The sequence below is a fragment of the Copadichromis virginalis genome, linkage group LG7, assembly GCF_057382275.1.
Source record: "Copadichromis virginalis isolate Kocher_CV1m ecotype Utaka linkage group LG7, C_Virginalis_male_GT1.1, whole genome shotgun sequence".
Classification (NCBI taxonomy): domain Eukaryota; kingdom Metazoa; phylum Chordata; class Actinopteri; order Cichliformes; family Cichlidae; genus Copadichromis; species Copadichromis virginalis.
This window is the reverse complement of record NC_140624.1, coordinates 20,806,225-20,828,303: the sequence shown is the minus strand read 5'-3', so window position 1 is coordinate 20,828,303 and position 22,079 is coordinate 20,806,225. Positions and strand designations below refer to the sequence as shown.

Here is a 22,079-nt window from a genome sequence, read left to right as displayed (position 1 = left end):
ATATCACATTACATTGAACCCCTGACCTCTTCTTCAAGGTTAAATGAGGTCAAAGTTTCATAAAACGTCTTTTATCATTAAAACTATGCTCAAAATGATGCTGACATTGTTTGTATTGGCAACATTTCGGAAATGATACCACTTTATGCGGATTCTAAATATCACATATCTTTAAAAAAGGTATTAATTATTAAGTATAAAAGCATATGAGCTGCCTACTTATATGTTATACAATAAGCTTAAGTCATTCATGCCCAGTTATTTACAAATCAATACCTATTATCTATTACCCACTCCTACATAATTTTATATGTAGGTGTGGGTAATGGATAATATAAAAAATAATATACAAAATACAACCCAGGGCCCTTAAAAGTAAACACTGCCCAGAGACTGAGCTGCCTTGGTGGAGGTTTACGCTGTTGGAGTGCTTCTTTTTACATGTTGTAATAGTTCTTATGACTTTCAAATAAACTCAATTTTAGTTGGAATTACTTTTAGCATTTCCAACATTAGGCAATATAAAAGCACTTTTACATGCACTATTTTTATTGGTAATGCAAATATGTTATTGTGCAACCGCAGTACCAACACATCACAGATCCATATAAAAAAGTATAGTGGATTTATACCAGTTTCAGTGTTGACTTACCTGCTGCCATACCAGAACAAAATGAAGTTATTGCTACAGAAGACCAGTTTCTGATAAAATATCCTTTCAACCGGTGAACCACAGACTGTCCTAACTCATTGATAAAAAAGTTCTTGGTACGAAGTTTAACCATGATCATGTCTTAACATTATATATTTATTTGTTATTTTTCCATGTGCACTGCATTTGATTTTATGTTTTGTTTTTGTTTGTTATTTATTTTACTCGTTTTTAAGGGACAAATGCAGCAGGAAGCAGCATTAGCCACAGTGAGCTGCTGTAAGCCAGTGCCAACTTTTCAGCAAGGTAACCAACTCCTGTTGGAAGCACTGAGCTCTGCTTTTAGGAATAAAACTATTTGTGCTGTGCACAGCATGAAATCCTGTCATGCAATTACACCCTCTCTCTTTGATAAAACAATGGGAGTTCATTTTGTTGCACAGTAAACAGATACGTCACTGACTCCTCAGCTGTGCTTCCGAAGGAAATGTGTAACGGAACACTTGCTATTACCAGACTATAATCTTACAAATTTTAATTTGCAGGTCACCACTTGAAGTTTTTCTAGTGTTGATAACAACACTTCCATTATTTCAAAAATCAAATGACAAGATCTGAAGACCTCAAAGGAAAGAAGCTATTCCGTTGTAAAATATGGGAAGATTATATTCAATGGGGAAAGTTCAGCAAGCTCCCTGTTGGCTTCCTGTTAAATCCAGAATTGAATTTAAAATCCTTCTCCTCACATACTGTACAGGATCTTGAATAATCAGGCCCCATCTAATCTTATAGACCTGACAGTATCATATCATCCTAACAGAGCACTTTCCTTTCAGACTGCGGGTTTACTTGTGGTCCTATAGTTATTAAAAGTAGAATGGGAGGCAGAGTCTTCGACCTTCAGGCCCCTCTGTCTCCCAAATTAGCCAGTGGAACGAGCTGGTTCCACTGGCTGATTTGGGAGACAGACACCTTCTGTACTATTATTAGGCTCAAAACTTTCCTTGTTGGCAAAGCTTATAGCTGGATGAAGTGACCCTGAACCCGCACATAGTTACCCTGCATTAGACTTGGGCTGCTGGAGGCTTCAAATGACGCATTGCGTATTTCTTCTTCATTCGGCTTTTTTACACTGTCTCTGTGCTTATGAACCACTCTGCATTTCCACAGTGTCTCTTTTGTCTCCTCATCACCAACCAGTCGTGCCAGATGACCGCACCTCTCTGAGTCTGGTTCTGCCTGAGATCTTCTTCCTGTTAAAAGGGAGTTTTTCCTTTCCGCTTTCACCAAAGGCTTGGTTATGGGGGGTCATCTGATTGTTGGGGTTTTCTTAGTATTATTGTAGAGTCTGGGGTGGAACAGTGCAATGGTAGTGTGGTGGCTGACATTGTTGCAAGAAGGTCCCATTTGGCCAGGGCCTTTCTATGTGGAGTTTGCATGCTCTACCCATATTTGCAACTGAGAACTGCATTCTCTTGAGGTACTCTGGGTTCCTCCCACAGTCCAAAGATTTGTAGTTAATAGCATTATGTTAACAAGTGATTCTAAATTGCCCATAGATGATGTGGATGTGAATGTCTCACTCTGTTAGCACTGGATGCATGGATGGATGGAAAAGGATAAAAAGGGTGCAAAAGGGTAAAAAAGTAGCAGAAATGAAATGTATAATTCTGACAACTCGGTTTGTTTGGTACACTTGATCTCAGCATCAGTTCATTCTCTCAGTTTCTATTCTTTGTTTGCTCACTTCCAAACAAATGTGTGAAAAAGAGGAAGCCACACGCGTCCCAAAAAAATAATATTAATAATAATCTGAGCTAGAATAAATGGCAGTGTCATCCCTGCAAGGTCCAGTTTTGATGTTAGTTTGTAATCCTCTGGACCAACTGTCACACCCTTTTCCCACAGAGTGCACAAACAATGCATTGAAAGGAGACGGGCCGCATGCATCTCTCTCCACAGAGGCAGTAGACATGAGTGATATTAATGGAAGCCATTAAAGAAATCTTGCACAGAAACACGACCCTTGGACGAGACACTGCGACTCGCACCGAGCAACCAAGCAGTTTTGTCTGTCGGGGAGAGAGAGGGTGGGTGAATGAGCACAACAAATTCTTGTGCCACACTAAATGTCGCCTCTCGGCTTTGCCAGGATGACCTCTGTGGCCAATTATAGGGGAGGCTAATGCTTTGGCTGACATATCTATTTGAATGGATGAGATGTTTTTCTCATTCGCTGACACAGGAGATCACATGCTTATTATCATCACAATGGTCGTATACACAAGCTTATGTAAATGCCTCCACGCGCTGTAGTGACTGCCTCATATTAGCTTTGTGCTCGGAAGAATGGTGAGTGCCGAGAAAATAGAAGGGATAAATTCAGGGTTGCGTGGATATCAATGCCTGAGCTGTGAAGGCCACTCACCCAGATAACAAAGCCTTTTTTTCAGTATGTGTGCAATTTATTTTTTTAAATTAGGTCATCCAAAATGATTTTGAGGTCGCGCTGAGGTGCAAAGGACATTCCAGCTCTAAGTGGAGTCAACAAAGCTATCGCTTTCACATTTGTTGCTTGAGCATCAAAAGACACCAAAGCCCTGAACTGACAATGAACTGCTGCTAATGCATTCAATTCTACTATAATAAAACCAATTCCCAAAGTCCAAAATGCTAAATTCGACCACGCTCCCAATGTCATGCGGAAGGAGAGTCTCCCTGTCCCTCTCCCAGCTCGTGTCCTCCAGGCTTGCCCATCCACTTTAACCAGACTGAGAGCACCTTGTGGAGTGAAGTAGGGCAAGCACGTAGGCCCGAGGCACAGAAAGGAATGGAAATGAAGCCGCCTGGCTGCATGTTGAACTGGGTAAAGAATAAAACTGACTCGCCCACCCCCCACACAATCACCAGCCCCCCCTGCAGGAAATGACCCTTAATTATAGCCCTTCATGTTCATCTGTGCCAGCACCTGAAGAAAAGGCTCCTGTGGGGTTTCAGAGGCTCTGGCGGTGATTTCATCCGTAGGGCCATTCTTTGACTCCGTTTGTGTTGGCTGGCGGTACCCTCAGCTGCCGATTCATTGTTTCCTCAGATGAAGTGGGCTTCTTCATCGGGCCCCAATTAGCCGCACGGTGCACGGAAATGCGCATGTCACTCTGTGCGTCTGCTCCGGCGTGGTCCTTCGTTGTGAGTGTTTTGCATGGAGGCTGTGAGCTGCTGTCACTAGTCATCCCGTCTGGGGGGGTAGGGTGGGTGGTGTATGGGGAGGGAGAAGTCAACTGATTTGCCTCCTGCTCTCCTCTGTTTGATCCCACTGCTTGCTCAGCCGTGAGCTTGTTTGGTAACCTTTGACATGCAGATGATGAGACCGTATTGACAGGAGCGTACGCCATGGCAGGTGTTTACCGAGTTTGAATGTAAACAGAACACCCACACACGCACTCACAAAAAAAAGCCTCACTTATATCCATATAATTATATACAGAAGGCTGCGGTGCTTATTTGTGTGTTATTATTTTTTTCTACCTTGCTTATAGTGAAAGCTCAGGCTGTTCCTGCTTTTGCAGAGACCTGAACACAGTGTCCTTGTGCTTTTGCAGAGACCTGAACACAGTGTCCTTGTGTCCAAATAATCCAAATACTCCTCTGCAGGCCGCCACTTTGATTAAAGCACAATCCAAGAGCCTGCAGAGAGGCTGGAGAGAAGGGGGTGGGGGGCAGCACAGGGTTGTCAAAAGACTCGCTGCTATGCTTGCATACTCAGGCATCTATCTGTCTCTCTCTCCCACTCTTCTTGTGTGCCACTAAAGAGCCCTCAATGTCCAGCGTGCACGAGCCCGTTCCTGTTTGCCACCTTTCATTCTGTCAAGTGGCGGCCCCACTTTTTAATGACCCTCACGCTGTGTCTCTACTTCTTTGAAAAGTTCAATCCGGCTCCCCTCATACAGTGTCAGCCAGTCTCTAACTGTGATAATTGAAGCCCCTCATCTTTGGAGATGGGCTAATTTGCTGTCTTTGTAGCGTTTTGTTCTCTTCCCCTTTCATTGTATTATTCGCTCCACCTGCCATACTTCAGAATTCCTTGATGTTTCACAGCCCTCGCTGCCCTTCAGCTGGACAGCGCTGACAGTCAATTGCCACCACCACCACTGTCACCTACTGTCCCCCACTGGACTCACAAAGTACTGCATCAGCTCGCAGCCCCACTGGTATGGAGCACTTTCAATGAGAAGGAGATTAAACGTAATGGTTGATTAAGCAGTAATAGTTTGGCTTTCATTTGGTTGTAATCTTTCATGCAGTCATCTCAAAGGTTTGTCAGTACTTCCCGACTGACTACCCCGTGAGCAATTTGACTTCTCAAGGGTCCAATACCCTCGCCGTGTAACAGGTGTCATGCTCGCAACGCTTGTGATGTGTCCTAGCATCCTGGATCAACGTATTCGTATGTACTCAGCAGTTTTTGCGAGTCACAGTGGAGGAGGAAGAACGCTAAATACTGAACGAGTTTGCCTTTTCACCCTTAAAAAAAAAAAGAAATCTCTGCAGTGACTACAAAGCAGAGCCGAGATTTGTGGCCGTTTTCAGTTTTTTTAAGCTCTGCAAAATTTCAGATCACAATGCACTCATTTGAATGTAACAATCTGCAGATGGCTGTGTTTGAGTTACCCACAACCACAGCGGTAATTTCTGTGTCACCACATTGAAAACGAGTGGCTCGAAATAGCTCTGACTATTTTGGATTCAGTTACCGTCAGTGAAGGGGAGGATGTGCTGCAGCTGGCAAAAAGGTTTCCGACAGTGACTACCGAGCCTCCCCGGATACGTGTTTGCACACATACACACTTGTACCGCAACACACGTACACAGACACACTTATCCTCACAACTTGGCAGGCATGCCCACAGAGCCGGCCAGGGAACGCAGGCCAGAGAATGACTTTGCTTCTCTGTGTCAGCAGCGCCCCCCTCCTCCACCTGCAGAACAGAGGTGGGGGATGAAGGAGGGTCTGCTACAATCCTTTCCTTGAGTGTTGCTAATAAGAACAGGAAGCCCAGATAAAGGGCTCTCTTTCATGGTGTACCCACAGCCATAATGAGCCCTGGCATCTGATGGATTACCCAGACTTATTTCGTAAAGGCTGCCTCATTTTTCCAGTTGCCCTCCGCTACCCTCAGCTCTCCCACTCTGTTGAACAAACCCCAGTCTTTTTAGTGCCTTATTTCTTTCGTCGCGCAGCCGTCACATGTGCCTGGATGCTGTATCTCCCGCTCATTAATTGTTCAGCGATAAGTCTGACATGATTTCCTCGGAGCTATACAGAAAAAAGTGTGAGAACACCGGTCATGATACTCGACATAATGGCGGCCCTTTAGTCAAACTCATAATGACTGGCTATATTTTCCGCAAATCTCCATCTAAAGCAAATGCTTGCAATTGGGAGATGATTTAAATAGCTACTGGCCATATATGAGATGACAGATGTTGAGTCTTAAGGCCTCCATTCAATACAGCATTGTGAAGCACTACAGGGCGCTAAAGTGCTGATCTCAGTTCTGTGTTGGCTCTTCTCCTGCTTTCTTTGACTTTGTGTAAGCACCAAGGAGTCCTTTTAGAAAAATGTTTATTTGATTTTGTGTTCAAAATCAGTGATATGCCTCCCAGTATAGCGCTTCATTACAATTAGAGGTCGGCTCTCTGTAGACAACAATTAATTATAATGATAGTACTGTTCCCGTGAAACTTTACTCTCTTCTCTTAACTTAGAGTCCTGTGAAAAAATTAAGTAAGTAAACCTTTACTGCATCCCTTAGATAGAGGTGCTCACACTTGCATGGCTAATTGAATACACAATCTATAAGCAGAAGCTTGGATGTTGTCAGGAGTTTTCAGGTGTGTGTTGGCACAATGCCACAATTTTCCAAGGACAGGACAGCCCAGCAATGTCACCCCAAGGCCAGATCACACAATGCTCAGGCAAACTGCAAACTCTTTGAGCTATATCTCAACAGGCCTCAGTTAGCATGTTAAAAGTTAAGTTTGTGACAGTACAATTAGAAAAAGACTGAACAAGTAGAACTTGTTTGGAAGGGCTGCTTGAAGAAAACTTCTTCTTCTTTCTAAAAAGAACATGGCAGCACAGCTTAGATTTTCATCTGAACAAACCACACAATTGGGATTGGGATATTTGGGGATAATGCACAACCAGACATAGCATATTAGGACAAAGACACATATAAGCCATTAAGCACAGTGTTGGAGAATTCTAGATTCAAATGGCCGTCTGTCTGACAGCTACAGCTTGGCCAAAACTATGCAAATCTACAGCAGAATGGCTGAAAAAGACAAGAGCCAGAGCTCTACTTGATTAAAAAGCTGTAGTGGTACCTTAAAAGAGACTTGCATAAACAAATGCTCCCCAAACCTCAATGATCAGAAAGAAGGCTAGCACAAAATTCCTCCAAAACATCTGAAAAATAACAGATTCATACAGAAAACACTTATGTCGTGTTATTTCTGTATGAAGGTGATTCTGCAAGCTACTCAATCATAGGGTGCACTTGGTTAATCTAAGCCAGACTGCATCATGTGAAAAGACTGACTTTTCCAAAACTGTGATATCCAGCAACACTAATGTAATCTCAAATCTCAAAACTATGAACATTTAGTTTTACCCATCTGTCTGAAATAACTCTAACTACTCATTTCATAGGGATTGCTTTACCATAATGCTGATGTTCAGCTTGTGGTTATCCTGGGCTCATGAGACAATAAACTGTATTTTCTTTACTACGCTGACCTTTTTCTGGATTTGATTAAAGATACTATTGGTAGTAAATACTTTTCTTCCTCAACAACTTACAAGAAAAAATAAATACCATTCAAATGTGCAGACCTACGACACAGCCATCATGGGGTGTATCTGGGATGATCAGGAAGAGGAGTACAGAAGTCTGGTGAGGAACTTTGTCGCATGGAGTCACACAAACCACCTGCAACTCAACACCTCAAAGACTAAGGAACTGGTTGTGGACTTCGGGAGGTCTAGAGCAGGTCCACTGCCGGTTCAGATAGAGGGGGAGGAGGTGGAGGTGGTCAACAAGTACAAGTACCTCGGGCTGTGGGTGGACAATAAACTGGACTGGTCATGCAACACAGAGCACCTGTATAAAAAAGCCCAAAGCCGACTGTACTTCCTCAGGAGGCTGAGGTCTTTTAACATCTGCAGGAAGCTCCTGAGGATGTTTTACCAGTCGGTGGTTGCTGGAGTACTTTTCTATGCTGTGGTGTGCTGGGGGAGCAGCACAGCAAAGAAGGACTCATCCAGGCTGGAGAAACTGATCAGGAAGGCTAGCTCTGTGGTCGGCATGAAGCTGGACACTCTGGTGACAGTGGCAGAGAAAAGGACATTAAAGAAACTGATGGACATTATGAACAATGCTGGGCATCCTCTGCACACGGCCATAAACAACCAGAAGAGTCTGTTCAGTGACAGGTTGCTTCTCCCAAAGACAAGAACTAACAGACTTAAAAACTCCTTTGTCCCACACGCCATCAGACTGTTTAACTCCTCTCTGGAGGGGAGAGGGAGGGGAAACAGGAGGACAAAGGAGGGGGGAACAACTAAGCTGTAGTGCCTCTGCACCTCACTGTACAATACCTTTTGTGCAATACTTTTGTAAATAGTCAACGGTGCAATAGACTCAATACTTGAAATGTGCAATTCACTTGTATTTTTATTTTTATTGCTATTTATTCTATTTATCCCCTTCGTATATTTTATTTATATTGTGTGTGTGTGTGTGTATTATATATATATATATATATATATATATATATATATATATATATATATATATATATAATATATAATATTCTGTAACTCTGTAACTTCTGTCGGTGCTGTGCTTTTTTGGAAATCGAATTTCCCAGAGGAACCCACCCGAGGGATTAATAAAGTTCTATCTAATCTAATCTAATCTAATCTAGACCTATAATGCTGAAGGCAAGTCTAACTTGCTTTTTTTTTTCTTTCAAAAAGTACGGTATGCTAACATTTAAAGATGTAGAAATTACTCAGTACTTAAAATTACTTTTATTTTAAAGATTTGTTACCCCTTAGTGTAGTCTACTTACCTTTAAGTATTTGTAGGTAAATATAATTGTGGTTTCAAATACAATACACTGAAATTTCTTTGTATTATAGGGGAGATATATCCTTATTCACAAACTGTATTTTAAAGTGTTACGGCCTTAAAAAAGCCATTAAAATTTAATTATGTACTGCTGTCCAGAAAAAATGCTTCAAGAATAACATAATGACATCAGAGGAGTGGCAAAAAGAAGTATTAGTAGTGTAGTAAATGAAAATCAAGGAATTCAGCCATCAGCTGAATAAAACTGAATTTACTAGATGTTTTCCATATGGCTAAGACTATTCCAGGGCTGGATTTCGTTTTGTTATTGAACCCATTAATCAACTTAAGCCTTCCTTCCTGTCTAGTCCTGACAGTTTGGTTCGTTGGTTAAAAAGAGCAACAAGTTATTAGCCAGCGGTTATCTTTTCGGTCGGGTGGGAGAAACAGAAATAAGTTGACAAGAAAATATTACCATGTCATGACCTTTTAAGTTAGCCTGACAAACTTCTTGGGAAACGGTCACATATTTAAACATCCAGCAATTATTTAGTCACGTCAGCAGCCACCTGACATGGCTTCAGCCCAGCTTTCATTTTTCACCCGAGCTCTCTTTTTTGGTCTGTGCCAACTCCTGAGTGAAATAGCTGGCTCTTTAGTTTCTGAATGCTACACTGTGTTCACCACTTTGTTACTGTCTGTGTCTGCTTGCCACTTAGTCCTGGACAGGTAGTCTACAGTGGGGGGTTTTGTTTTTTTGATGAAAACAGCACCTTGCTATGGTCCCAAATTACCTTACAAGAGAAGTGAGAGCCAAACAGAGCTGTACGGTGGCTGTCTGGACAGCTAAACAACAAGCTAAAACTGTTTAGGAAGCTCAGTAAAGCTGAGTGGGAGTGTCAGGTTTGTGTGTTAACTCTCTGGGTTCAACAAATCTGACCCTGTTAACACCAACACTGGTTTTATATTGTCACTTGATACATCATTATAAAAATTAGAGCTTCTTTAAGCAGGTTCAATGACTGAATTAAGGAAGCCTGGCATTGATCTCGGTGTTCATTAGTCATTTGTTGGATCCGTCTACACAGAGAACCTTTCAGTACCTGGCAGCTTTGAACTGACTAATCTTAAAGCAAACGTCTTTTAGTCTCTGCTGAGGTTTAGACAAAGGTACTTTGGTTTAAGAGAAGTGTTAATGCAGTATTCATGAAGCACATTTCATAGGAAATAATTCTATGTTTTGCAGGTGGTTTCAAAAGGACTGCTTGGAGCATGAATCATCATCATTATTACAGTTTTTGCTCGTTGCTTGAACACTATAAACCCATGCTTAGACTAAAGTAACACAACTTGAAGCTTTTGTTACCATACCCCAAACACATGTACCCATACCTTAAACAAAAGTGCTGCTTTGCACTCTGGTTGCAATTATGCAACACACTTACTCCTTTATGCAACACACATGGTCCTGCATACTACACTCTATTTCATACATAAGACACTTCGTTCAAAAATGAAATTTCAGGGTGCCATTTGGAAAACACATGTATCCAAAATACAAAACACATCGGGTAATTGCAACCACTCAAATATACACCTGAAGGCACTTACTTGCAAAACTGAACACCAATTAGCCAACCACAAAAAGCCCTCAGTTTAGCCAATTCAAGAACTTTGCAAGCATGGATGGAGGAAGAGCAAGAGGAAGAGGAGGAGGAGGTCAAAGAGGCCATGCACGGACCCATATTTCTGATGATATAAGAGCAACTTTGGTGGACCATGTCATCAACCATGGCCTGACTATGAGGGAAGCTGGGCAGAGAGTCCACCCACATCTAAGCCGCTTCACAGTGGCATCTGTAATAAGAAAATTCCGACTAGAAAACAGGTCTGTCTTCATCTCACTGCCTTCTACTCTACTCAGATGGTTTTCATAGTACTGTTCTACAGTTACCATATCAAGTGTACAGGGTATTGCAGGGTGCTAATGCTCCTTTTGCAGCCAAAGTGGTAGTTTCTGTGAAACATACCATGATTACTTATATTGAAGTACAGTGTTGTACAGTGGATGATACAGTATATACAGTGAAGTACTGTAAGAAAAATAAGCAAACCGATGACAATATGTGGTTGTATTTCTCTAGAATGACTCGAAGACCTTCTGGGGGAGGACGCCAACGCCTGTTCACACAACGGCAGGAACTTGCTGTTGTGGACCTAGTGAGGGCAGACAATGCCATCCGTCTCCACCAGCTACGACGGAAAATACTTGCAGACAGGCGAGTGTTCAACAACATAGACCATGTGAGCATCACCACCATCAGACGCATCTTGGGTAAACACAGCATCACCATGAAGCAGCTCTACAGAGTCCCATTCGAGAGGAACAGTGACAGGGTCAAAGGACTTCGAGCTGAATATGTACGGGTACGTGTAACTGTCCCTTACATTTACAATAGAGTATTGGTGAAGTCCAGTAGCAGCTGAATATGTACCATATCAGTACCACATGGATCCATTCTGAGAGCTACACAGGTACCTGTGTGATGGGGTGAGGGTGCTGTATGTGTAGCACTGTAGTACAGTGATATGTTCCCCTTTTTTTCAGAGAATCTTGGCCATGGATGGAGCTGCACAGCCTCATGAATACATTTTCATTGATGAAGCTGGATTCGACCTGAGCAAAACAAGACGACGGGGTCGTAATGTAATTGGCCAAAGGGCAATTGTGCACGTCCCAGGGCAGCGCGGGGGAAACATCACATTATGTGCCGCCATATGCCTTCGAGGGCTTCTGCACCATCATGCAAAACTAGGTCCATACAATAGCCAACACATACTCACATTTCTAGATGCTCTCCATGATATAGTTGTACAGAACAGACCAGATCAGCCCAGGTTTGTGGTGATATGGGATAATGTCAGTTTCCATCGGGCTGCTCTGGTCCAGGCCTGGTTCTCCAACCAAAGTCAACTTGAAGTGGTATGCTTGCCCCCTTACTCACCATTTTTAAACCCTATAGAGGAATTTTTTTCGGCTTGGAGATGGCGTGTATATGACCGCCAACCACATGCCTGCATGCCTCTTCTGCAGGCAATGGAACAGGCCTGCGGCGACATTCAGGTGACAGCAATCCATGGATGGTTTTGACATGGAAGAGGATATTTTCCCCGGTGCCCAGCGGGAGAAGACATTGCTTGCGATGTTGATGAGGTCCTGTGGCCAGACCCCAACAGACGGCGGGATCCATGAGCCCACGTATGCACAATTGTCATGATTTTTTGTTTACAGTATAGTGTTTTTTCTATTACTGTATTATGGGGTTTTTTTGTTTTGGTTTTTTTTGCTTTATCTGAATTCATGGTACTGCAATGTACAATATTGAGTAGGTCTATTTGCTTTTTTGGTTGTTTGCAAATGTGTCTCCTGAAAATATGCCTTCTGAATGAACAATGGAAATCAAAGACTGCAGTGCTTTATATAAAGTAGACTAGTGTGTTCCTCCTGCTCTGTAAGTGTTTGCATATGATGCAAGTATGTGTCATTTTGTCAACAGAGTTACATTTTGACAAAGGAATGTTAGGTTTTGATAGCAGAGTTTAGGTTTTGAGAGTAGAGTTTCAATTTGGTGCAGATGTGAATGGTATATTTCCCAGTGTTGTGTCATGTTTACTTGTGTTTAGGGTTTTGGCACAATGAGCAAAGTTTTGCAAAATGTGTTCAGGCAATGGGCAAAAACTGTAATTCACAAGAAGCATTCTAAAAGAAAACAATTGTTTGAGATCCACTCAGCAGTCTTCTCAAAGTACCTACTTCATAGACAAAAGGCCTGTGAAGAACTGTTGACCTTTGCAAGTCTTATCTGATCAGCAGAAAGTAAAAGACCAAGGATCTTTGGACTGCATTGCATTGATGTGTATTCTGTGAGTTTCTACATGAACATTTCTTTTGTGTGTGTGTGTGTGTGTGTGTGTGCGTGCATGCGTGCGTGCGTGCGTGCGTGCGTGCGTGTGTGTGTGTGTGCGGGCGGGCTATTGAAGTCAACTCTGTGTTCTCTCCCTGGTGCTTCCTGGGCCTCAGCCAAAGCCAGGGCTCTGTAATACAAGATAAAGCTCGTCTGTTACCAAGACAGGAGGAAATGGAGCTTGGCTCTTTGGAGAAGGCCACTCACAACTGTATTTACATCATCGTGGAGAAGCGCTCGGCCACACTAAACCCGCGTGTGTGCTCATCAGTGAAGTGTCGTGTCTGCACAGAGAGAGCCGTGGTTTGTTTAGAGAGCTCTCCCTATAGGCATAAACAAAAAAAGAGGGTCTGCCTTTTAATTGCAGAGGTAATTTATCGCCTGACTTGCTAATTAAATTGCATCTTCAACCAGCCAGCCTAACACGTAACTGCACAAAGCCTTGAGCGAGGCGTGGAGTGAAAGATTTTGCTGCAGGCAAGAGGAGACGGGGGAAAGAAAGAAGAGGGGATGATGCGAAGAAAGGTTGAGAAAGAGACAAAAGTGAGCCTGGTAGTGAGGTCAAAGAGATGGAGAGGGAAAAGAGAAAGAGATTAAAGCGGGGAAGAAACACATGCCCAGCCACACAGTGTTACTGATCCCACCCCTGTTGTAATGCCACAAGTTACAGAAGTCGAGTGTTCTCATGCACATGTAACAACCAATTAGTTTAACTGAAGTCATGTTCTCTGAAAAGAACTGAAACTGACTTTAGGTCAGACATTTCTGTGTGCATCTTTTATTTTTCTGATTTTAAGGTTTGTGTGCTCAAATGCCTTGCAAAGAATATGCATTTTGGCAACACTTTATGACACAGCCGACAGCTAAGGACACAATTCACCTACAATAAAATGTAATTTATTTAAAATTATTATTTAATTATATTTACATATAAATACTCCAAGGTAGGCACAGTAGAATAAGGGGGTAACAACCCAGACTTTTACAGGAAACAAAGAAATATTTACACTTTAAGTGAATTTAAGCAGTCTGTAAGTCATTTTAAGTAGTGCACATAGTAGCACTAGTAGTAACTAAGTGTTGCATAACGTCAGATATTTTAAAAGAAATTAGAGAAATTAAGTCATTTTAAGTACTATAAAAATCATTTTAATTGCTGCATAATTTCATGGTCATTTTTGCATGGTAAGTACACAGTGTGGGCTATATTGTGGAGTAGCTTAACTTTGTCTACGTCATTTTAAGGTCACTTATGCCTGGGCATTTTGATGGTATTTATCATACTTGTTATTAATCTCTGGCTCTCTTCCACAGCATGTCTTTTATCCTGTCTTCCTTCTCTCACCCTAACCGGTCGCGGCAGATGGCCGCCCCTCCCTGAGCCTGGTTCTGCTGTTAAAAAGTTTTTGTTTCCCACTGTCGCCGAAATGAATCTTTGGTAAAATTTAAAAAAAATTGGGCACTTGAATAATAAAACATCCAACATGTACATCAAAAAAAAAAAAGATGTGTGAAAGATCCACAGCAGACCCAACTACATTTCAATGCTTTTCAGCACACTTTGCTTGGTTGCTGTTCTCACACTCACGGCTGCAGCTTTTAAGCTCGCAGTCACACACACTAACAGCAACAACTACAGCAGGACCCAGTACAGACTTTAAGCCGGCGAGGCGTGATAGCAGATGCCCCTCAGGTGGTTCTGCCTCCCCTGCAGCAGCATCGCAGACCACACCCCGCCACAAGATGCAAAAAGGCAAGATTAATCCACCTGATTACTTCATATGTCTCACACCCCAAAAAGGATACTTACAAAGTATGATGGGGAAATGTTGTTTGTTCTTCTCCAAAATTACATGCACATGCTTATTACTTACAATACTTAAATTTACTTACGGCTTGATTATTTCTTTGTTTCCTGTAAACACTTGACTTGTCAGCCCCGTATGCTAGTATTCTAGCTTACTTTGAGTATTACAGTTTTTGCCCGTTGCTTGAACACCATGAACCCATGCCTAGACTAAAGTAACACAAGTTGAAGCTTTTGTTACCATACCTCAAACACATGTACCCCTACCTTAAACAAAAGCGCTGCTTTGCACCCCAGTTCCAATTATGCAACACACCTACTCCTTTATGCAACACACATGGTCCTGCATGCTACACTCCATTTCATACATAAGACACTTCGCTCACAAAATGAAATTTCAGGGTGCCATTCGGAAAACACATGTATCCAAAATACAAAACACATCGGGTAATTGCAACCACTCAAATACACACCTGAAGGCACTTACTTGCAAAACCGAACACCAATTAGCCAACTACAAAAAGCCCTCAGCGTAGCCATTTCAAGAACTTTGCAAGCATGGATGGAGGGAGAGCAAGAGGAAGAGGAAGAGGTAGAGGAGGAGGCCGAAGAGGCCATGCACGGACCCATATTTCTGATGAAATAAGAGCAACTTTGGTGGACCATGTCATCAACCATGGCCTGACTATGAGGGAAGCTGGGCAGAGAGTCCACCCACATCTAAGCCGCTTCACAGTGGCATCTGTAATACGAACATTCCGACTAGAAAACAGGTATGTCTTCACCTCCATACCTTCTGCTCTACTCAGATGGTTTCATAGCACTGTTCTACAGTATATCACATTACCATATCAAGTGTACGGGGTGCTAATGCTCCTTTTGCAGCCAAAGTGGCTGATTCCTTATATTGAAGTACAGTGTTGTACAGTGGATGACACAGTACATACAGTAAAGTACTGTAAGAAAAATAAGCAAACCGATGACAATATGTGGTTGTATTTCTCTAGAATGACTTGAAGACCTTCTGGGGGAGGACGCCAACGCCTGTTCACACAACAGCAGGAACTTGCCGTTGTGGACCTAGTGAGGGCAGACAATGCCATCCGTCTCCACCAGCTACGACGGAAAATACTTGCAGACAGGCGAGTGTTCAGCAACATAGACCATGTGAGCATCACCACCATCAGACGCATCTTGGGTAAACACAGCATCACCATGAAGCAGCTCTACAGAGTCCCATTCGAGAGGAACAGTGACAGGGTCAAAGGACTTCGAGCTGAATATGTACGGGTACGTGTAACTGTCCCTTACATTTACAATAGAGTATTGGTGAAGTCCAGTAGCAGCTGAATATGTACCATATCAGTACCACATGGATCCATTCTGAGAGCTACACAGGTACCTGTGTGATGGGGTGAGGGTGCTGTATGTGTAGCACTGTAGTACAGTGATATGTTCCCCTTTTTTTCAGAGAATCTTGGCCATGGATGGAGCTGCACAGCCTCATGAATACATTTTCATTGATGAAGCTGGATTCGACCTGAGCAAAACAAGACGACGGGGTCGTAATGTAATTGGCCAAAGGGCAATTGTGCACGTCCCAGGGCAGCGCGGGGGAAACATCACATTATGTGCCGCCATATGCCTTCGAGGGCTTCTGCACCATCATGCAATACTAGGTCCATACAATAGCCAACACATACTCACATTTCTAGATGCTCTCCATGATATAGTTGTACAGAACAGACCAGATCAGCCCAGGTTTGTGGTGATATGGGATCATGTCAGTTTCCATCGGGCTGCTCTGGTCCAGGCCTGGTTCTCCAACCACAATCAATTTGAAGTGGTATACTTGCCCCCTTACTCACCATTTTTGAACCCTATAGAGGAATTTTTTTCGGCTTGGAGATGGCGAGTATATGACCACCAACCACATGCCCGCATGCCTCTTCTGCAGGCAATGGAACAGGCCTGCGGCGACATTCAGGTGACAGCAATCCATGGATGGTTTCGACATGCAAGAGGATATTTTCCCCGGTGCCCAGCGGGAGAAGACATTGCTTGCGATGTTGATGAGGTCCTGTGGCCAGACCCCAACAGACGGCGGGATCCATGAGCCCACTTATGCACAATTGTCATGGTTTTTTGTGTTTACAGTATAGTGTTTTTTCTATTGCAGTATTATTGTGTTGTTGTTGTTGTTGTTTTTTTTGTTTTTTTTGCTTTATTTTTTGCTGAATTCATGGTACTGCAATGTACAATATTGAGTAGGTCTATTTGCGTTTTTGGTTGTTTGAAAATGTGTCTCCTGTAAATGTGCCTTCTGAATAAACAATGGAAATCAAGGACTGCAGTGTTTTATATAAAGAAGAGTAGTGTGTTCCCCCTGATCTGTCAGTGTTTGCATATGATGCAAGTATGTGTCATTTTGTCAACAGAGTTACATTTTGACAAAGGAATGTCAGGTTTTGACAGAAGAGTTTAGGTTTTGGGAGTAGAGTTTCAATTTGGCACAGATGTGAATGGTATATTTCCCAGTGTTGTGTCATGTGTACTTGTGTGTACAGTTTTGGCACAGAGAGCGGAGTTTTGCAAAATGTGTTCAAGCAGTGGGCAAAAACTGTAATATGTAAATATAATTACATTATAATCTCAAATAAAATACATTTAAATTCCTTAGAGGAATTGCACTCCTAGCTTGAGTGCCTAGTTGCTCCTATTAATGTTATGACATTATAATCATGAAATGAATCATGAGGAATCCCTTACAGTAACTATAGACTCTATAAATATAAATAGTCAACATGATGCAAACTGGTGTTTGCCACAACCATCACTACAGTTTTGGCTGCCATCTTTTCTTTTTCTTTTTTTCATTTTGATGAGCAGGTGGAGTGCTAATGCTAAGTTAGCAGCTATGCTGCAAACTGCAATCATAAATTATATAGGTTCAACACAACCATGCTAATCAGTGCAAACTATTAGAGTAAGAAAATACTTCTACAAACATTTGTAACTTGATTTAAAGGAGTGGCATGACAGGAATCAGCTACCAGCCCTGTCTGCATACCACTGTCAGTCTAACTTGCAAAAATCCCCTACCATACTGTTGTTAAGAAAGGCTAAAACCATTTTTGTACCAGGCCTTTAACATGCTTTTCAGTACTGTTAAGCTGGGCTTTTTAACATGGAAATCTTTGGAGCCAGCCTTAAGTGGCCCTGCCAGGAAACTACAGTTTCTGGCTCTTTTGCACTGGCTTCATTTTTGTTTTTCAGGACTGGGAGCTAGTACTTGTCATTCACACAAAGAGACTCATTACCTGATGCTGGAGCTTTTTAAACAGCAACATTTTATCCCATGTTAAGGTGCCGTTTCAAACACACATTATTGTTAACTTGCGCATCACGATCCCGAAACAGACGAACTATGCATTCATCCATGAAGACCTGATTCCATGTCAGTGCACTGGATGTACATCAAACACTGTCACAGGCATCTCAGCAGGAGTGTGTTTAGCCACATCAGGTGCTAAGAAAACCTGTGTTCCATGTCCATCATGTACATTAAAGGATGTGATGAATATGTGCAGCTGATCCCAAAAGAAAAGTATGTTATGTCTGTGCTGCTTGAGTACAAATGCCTGTAACACAGCAAAGTGCAGACACATGTATGACAAAAGTACACAGCTGCTGACCTTCCTCATCACGACCTGTCCATCACTGTCACACAAGGGAGGGAAGTAAGTGAGGGCCACACATTTTGGAACAGCTGTGTCAATAAAAACTGAACTATGAGAGTTCAGATTATGCAGCGAATGCAGAATGGTACACATAGCAACGCTCTATGAATGTAATCATGTCTTTGATCCAATGTGACACCCATGACTGGAAACTGTCACAGTCACAATACGCAGCTTGGTGCTGAACATATGGACAAAAAAACCCTGTTTCTCTAAGAATGTTACGCATTTATTGAACTAACACGTTTCACGCGCGTCCTTTTCAAAGGTCTCTCATATAACTAAGCTGAAAAACAATAATCAAAGGTAACACGCTGACTGAATTTTAGTAGCGGTGCTACTTCGTATTTTTTTCCAGCCTGCGTTCTTTTTTTAATGAAATGAATAAAACAAAGCACGGTGACGTGTCTTTTGCCAGTTCTTCGTTTCATGTACATTGTGTTCCAGGCAGAAGGAAAAAAAAATAATCGGTACCTCACCACCGAGCTTTTCTCTCTCTCGTACAAAATTGAAAAGCAAGAGGCTAAGACTCTTGTTTGAATATAGTGCCTTTCACATTAACACTGCAAAAGCTTACTTGTAAAGAACGGAATGCCCTCTTTCAAAATGACAATCATACACTTAGCTTTTCACACCTTCTTTTATGATTAAATGAAGATTTTGGGCAGTTTTTTCACATCTTGCACGAGAGGTTGTGCATCTAAGTAAAGAGTATTGTATTCTTTTGTGCATAGCATCCTTTTTTTCCTAATCCAATGAGCAGCAATGCATTTAATGTGAACAGGGCTGTGAAAAAGGCAAAAGATTCCCCCAAGGTCTCTACAGTATGTGTGAGAGCAAAATGCATTCATCAGTGTTCATTCAATAACATTTTTTTACTTATTGATTTTCTTTTGTCCATTATCTGCCAGGTGGCGCAACGAAAATGATAAACGCGACATGGCCGGGGAGAAGCATTGTGTATGAATTTAGATAAGACATTTAAAGCTCGCAGCAGAAGCGTCATACATCAAGTTATTATCCACTGTCACCTCTTCTCCCCTCTTTAGCTCTTTACAAAGGGCAGTCTAGTCGCTTTGAAGCCATCATTTGAATTCTGGGTTGCTTCGCAGCAAAGGTCTTATCTGGCTTATTTCATTTGCTTCTGTGTATTTCTATGAAATGCGTGGTGCTTGAAATGCACGCGATTAAGCGAGCTGGAATAAATTTCTTATAAGTAAAGTGCAGAGATCATCTTTGTGTTAATCATCAAGGCGTGATAATTTGACATGTGTGCGCTTCAAATTTGCATGCAGATGGTTTTTACAAGATAGGTTCTGTTTATATTTCATTTATTGTGATAAAAAAAAGCCAATTAAATTCTCTCCAAGAAGCTCTTTTCCCCTTCCTTTCTCAGAAATGCGCTGAAGTATTGTACTGTAGCTCTTCTTATGTAGTATCTCGGCTGAACTTGTGCACTTGTTTGAAATGCAAATTGATTGCAGTGGTGATTTGCAGGGCAGCAGATTCAAATTTAAATTTTAAGAAGTGTTCTGAGCATTCAAAAGAAGATGCTACAATGCTAAATCATAATAAAAATGTGTGTTTCTATCGTTCTATCGGGAATATCATCATAACAGGTAGGTCAGGTAGGTGTACAGTTAAGAAAGAGATTGGTGGAGTCCAGTGTTAGACTTATATTTAAGTGGAAAGTGGAGGGTTTTTAAACTGCATGGACTTCTAGCTTCTTCCTTTTAAGCGGTATCCTCAAAACAGCTGAAAGATCTTATTATAAAAGAGAAAATGTAGAAGAGGTCAAAGTATAAGCTGACCTGTTGCTAAAAAGCTGTTTTTTAACGTAATAGTTTCACACTTTAAGGAATAAAAAAAAGGTTGTGTGCTAAGTGCAGAGGGTTAGTATAGCAAACGCTAACCTCACAGTCTCAAAGGTTAAAAAAAAAAAGGTCTGTCTGTCTAAAACTTACTGGTTCACATCTTTTTTTTTTAAGACAAGAAAATGATTATTTATGGCTTAAGGTTAGAATTTATAAGCTGGAACTTTCTTCATAAACAGGACTAAATGGGTCCACGGGGTACTTCTGTGAAGTGTCTCCACTGGACTAAGCTAATCACTGTCAGCTTCAGTTGTTCTTAATTTCATTGTTCTCATGACAATGACAATAAAGTTTCTGATTCTGATTGACACATGGCCATGAAAGTGGCATCTCACTTTTGGGAAGAAAATAAATAAGCGTCCCAAAAATGTTGAGCTCTTCATATGAGAGCGACTGCCCACCACTCTATGAAAGCATACTACTGTGAAGTCCATCATTTGCATCCTTTTAATAACCTTCCTGGCTCAGGTAAAATTAGCATTCCTGTAAAATGTTTTCAGAAGTTGTGAAAATAGTTCCAAGGGGAGAAAGTCAACTTTTTCTACCTTCTCTTCACGAAGGCCAGGAAATACGTCCTGAAAGAGGAACAAACACGTTCTGATGAAGAGGGGTCTGGGGATGATGATAATGACAGTTTGGAGATACCTTTGTGATCATGATTGGTGCTCATGATTGCATATGATTTTTTCTTATAAGGATCTAGGTCTTTTTTCAGGTAGTTTTCCTGATTAGCTTAACGAGGGGGGAGGGAGGGAGGTGCTAATCACTGATCACCCGGTGCACCCGTTTCGGCTGCTATGAAATCCTGCCCAGCTCGCCAGCAGTGAAGGCGATAAGAAACCTCCTCATGCTCTGTTCTCAGAGTGAGGTCAACACGGGCCCACTCCCTTCCATATAAGCCATTCTTATTTTCAACATTATACCACTTTGATTCTTCAGGATAGCTACCTAAGACTAATTAGATGGTTGCATAGCAACAGGACGATGCAACAGCCCCAATGTCCTTTAAGCGCTTGGTTTCTTTCATATTAGCGATGCTCGCAGCTGTGCTTTGTGTTTGTGTATAAGAGGCAAGTGGCACTTGAGCTGCCCAATATCCTGCCACACTCACCATCACACTGAAGCATAACCAGTTATGCTGATGAGGTCATTAACTAAGCTAATGAATACATTACTTAGCATATGTTGGCGCACTTGTTTTCAAACAACACACGGCAGCATCAATATTAACTGCATATCTTAAAGCGTGAAGGCATGAAGGAACCGCAGCACATTTATTCTCATTAATAACCAAATGTATGCAGCAAGTAGCTGAAAAATCGAAGCCAATTATCTGCCCGATGGGGCCGGCTGTGGTGCAGGGATCAACGTTATTCCGCGTGCTGTTTGTGTCCGTGTTTAAATCAATGCGCCACTCGCGCGTCTACATGTAGGCACACTTGACGGCACTGTGACTACACAGTGTTATCAGTGTGTAATGCTGGGTAACTTGCTGGGTTCCTTCATTTTATTATTCATTACCATTAAACATTAGGAAGCAAAATGCTTTTTTTTTTCAGTTTGGATGCTGTTTTTTTATTATTTCATTTAAGGCTGATTCAAAATAGAGATAAACAAAAGGAATTATACATTCTCTCCAGCATGCAGGCAGATGTCTTTTAATAGTACAGTGTCTCACGGTTTAGCGAGGACTCCTGTACTGGGGAAATTGCCTTATGGGTTAAGTACACTGGTTACACTCATTGCAGATTAATGTGCTTTAGAATTGCGGCTATTTCTGGTCTCGCTGTTTAGTCATGCATACATTTTTAGATGTTTGATCCATGGAGTTACCAGCTTGGCCAGTTATTTTCACATCACTGGCACATCATGTGTCACTACCATCCTTGACATCCTGAGGGTTAAG

The 22,079-nt window shown here is 41.9% G+C and overlaps 2 protein-coding genes across 2 annotated transcripts; both read left to right on the top strand.

Annotated features, from left to right (window-relative positions):
* Positions 1 to 10,491: 10,491 nt before the first annotated feature.
* Positions 10,492 to 12,515, top strand: LOC146704961 (uncharacterized). The gene is made up of 2 exons (XM_085462443.1): positions 10,492 to 11,214; positions 11,396 to 12,515. The coding sequence occupies exons 1-2, from the start codon at positions 10,819 to 10,821 to the stop codon at positions 11,936 to 11,938; spliced, it is 939 nt and encodes a 312-aa protein (XP_085318569.1). The 5' UTR covers positions 10,492 to 10,818; the 3' UTR covers positions 11,939 to 12,515.
* A 1,919-nt stretch (positions 12,516 to 14,434) lies between these two features.
* Positions 14,435 to 16,747, top strand: LOC146704960 (uncharacterized). Its single transcript, XM_085465309.1, has 3 exons — positions 14,435 to 14,505; positions 15,579 to 15,849; positions 16,031 to 16,747. The coding sequence occupies exons 1-3, from the start codon at positions 14,435 to 14,437 to the stop codon at positions 16,673 to 16,675; spliced, it is 987 nt and encodes a 328-aa protein (XP_085321435.1). The 3' UTR covers positions 16,676 to 16,747.
* The last annotated feature ends 5,332 nt before the right edge of the window (positions 16,748 to 22,079 follow it).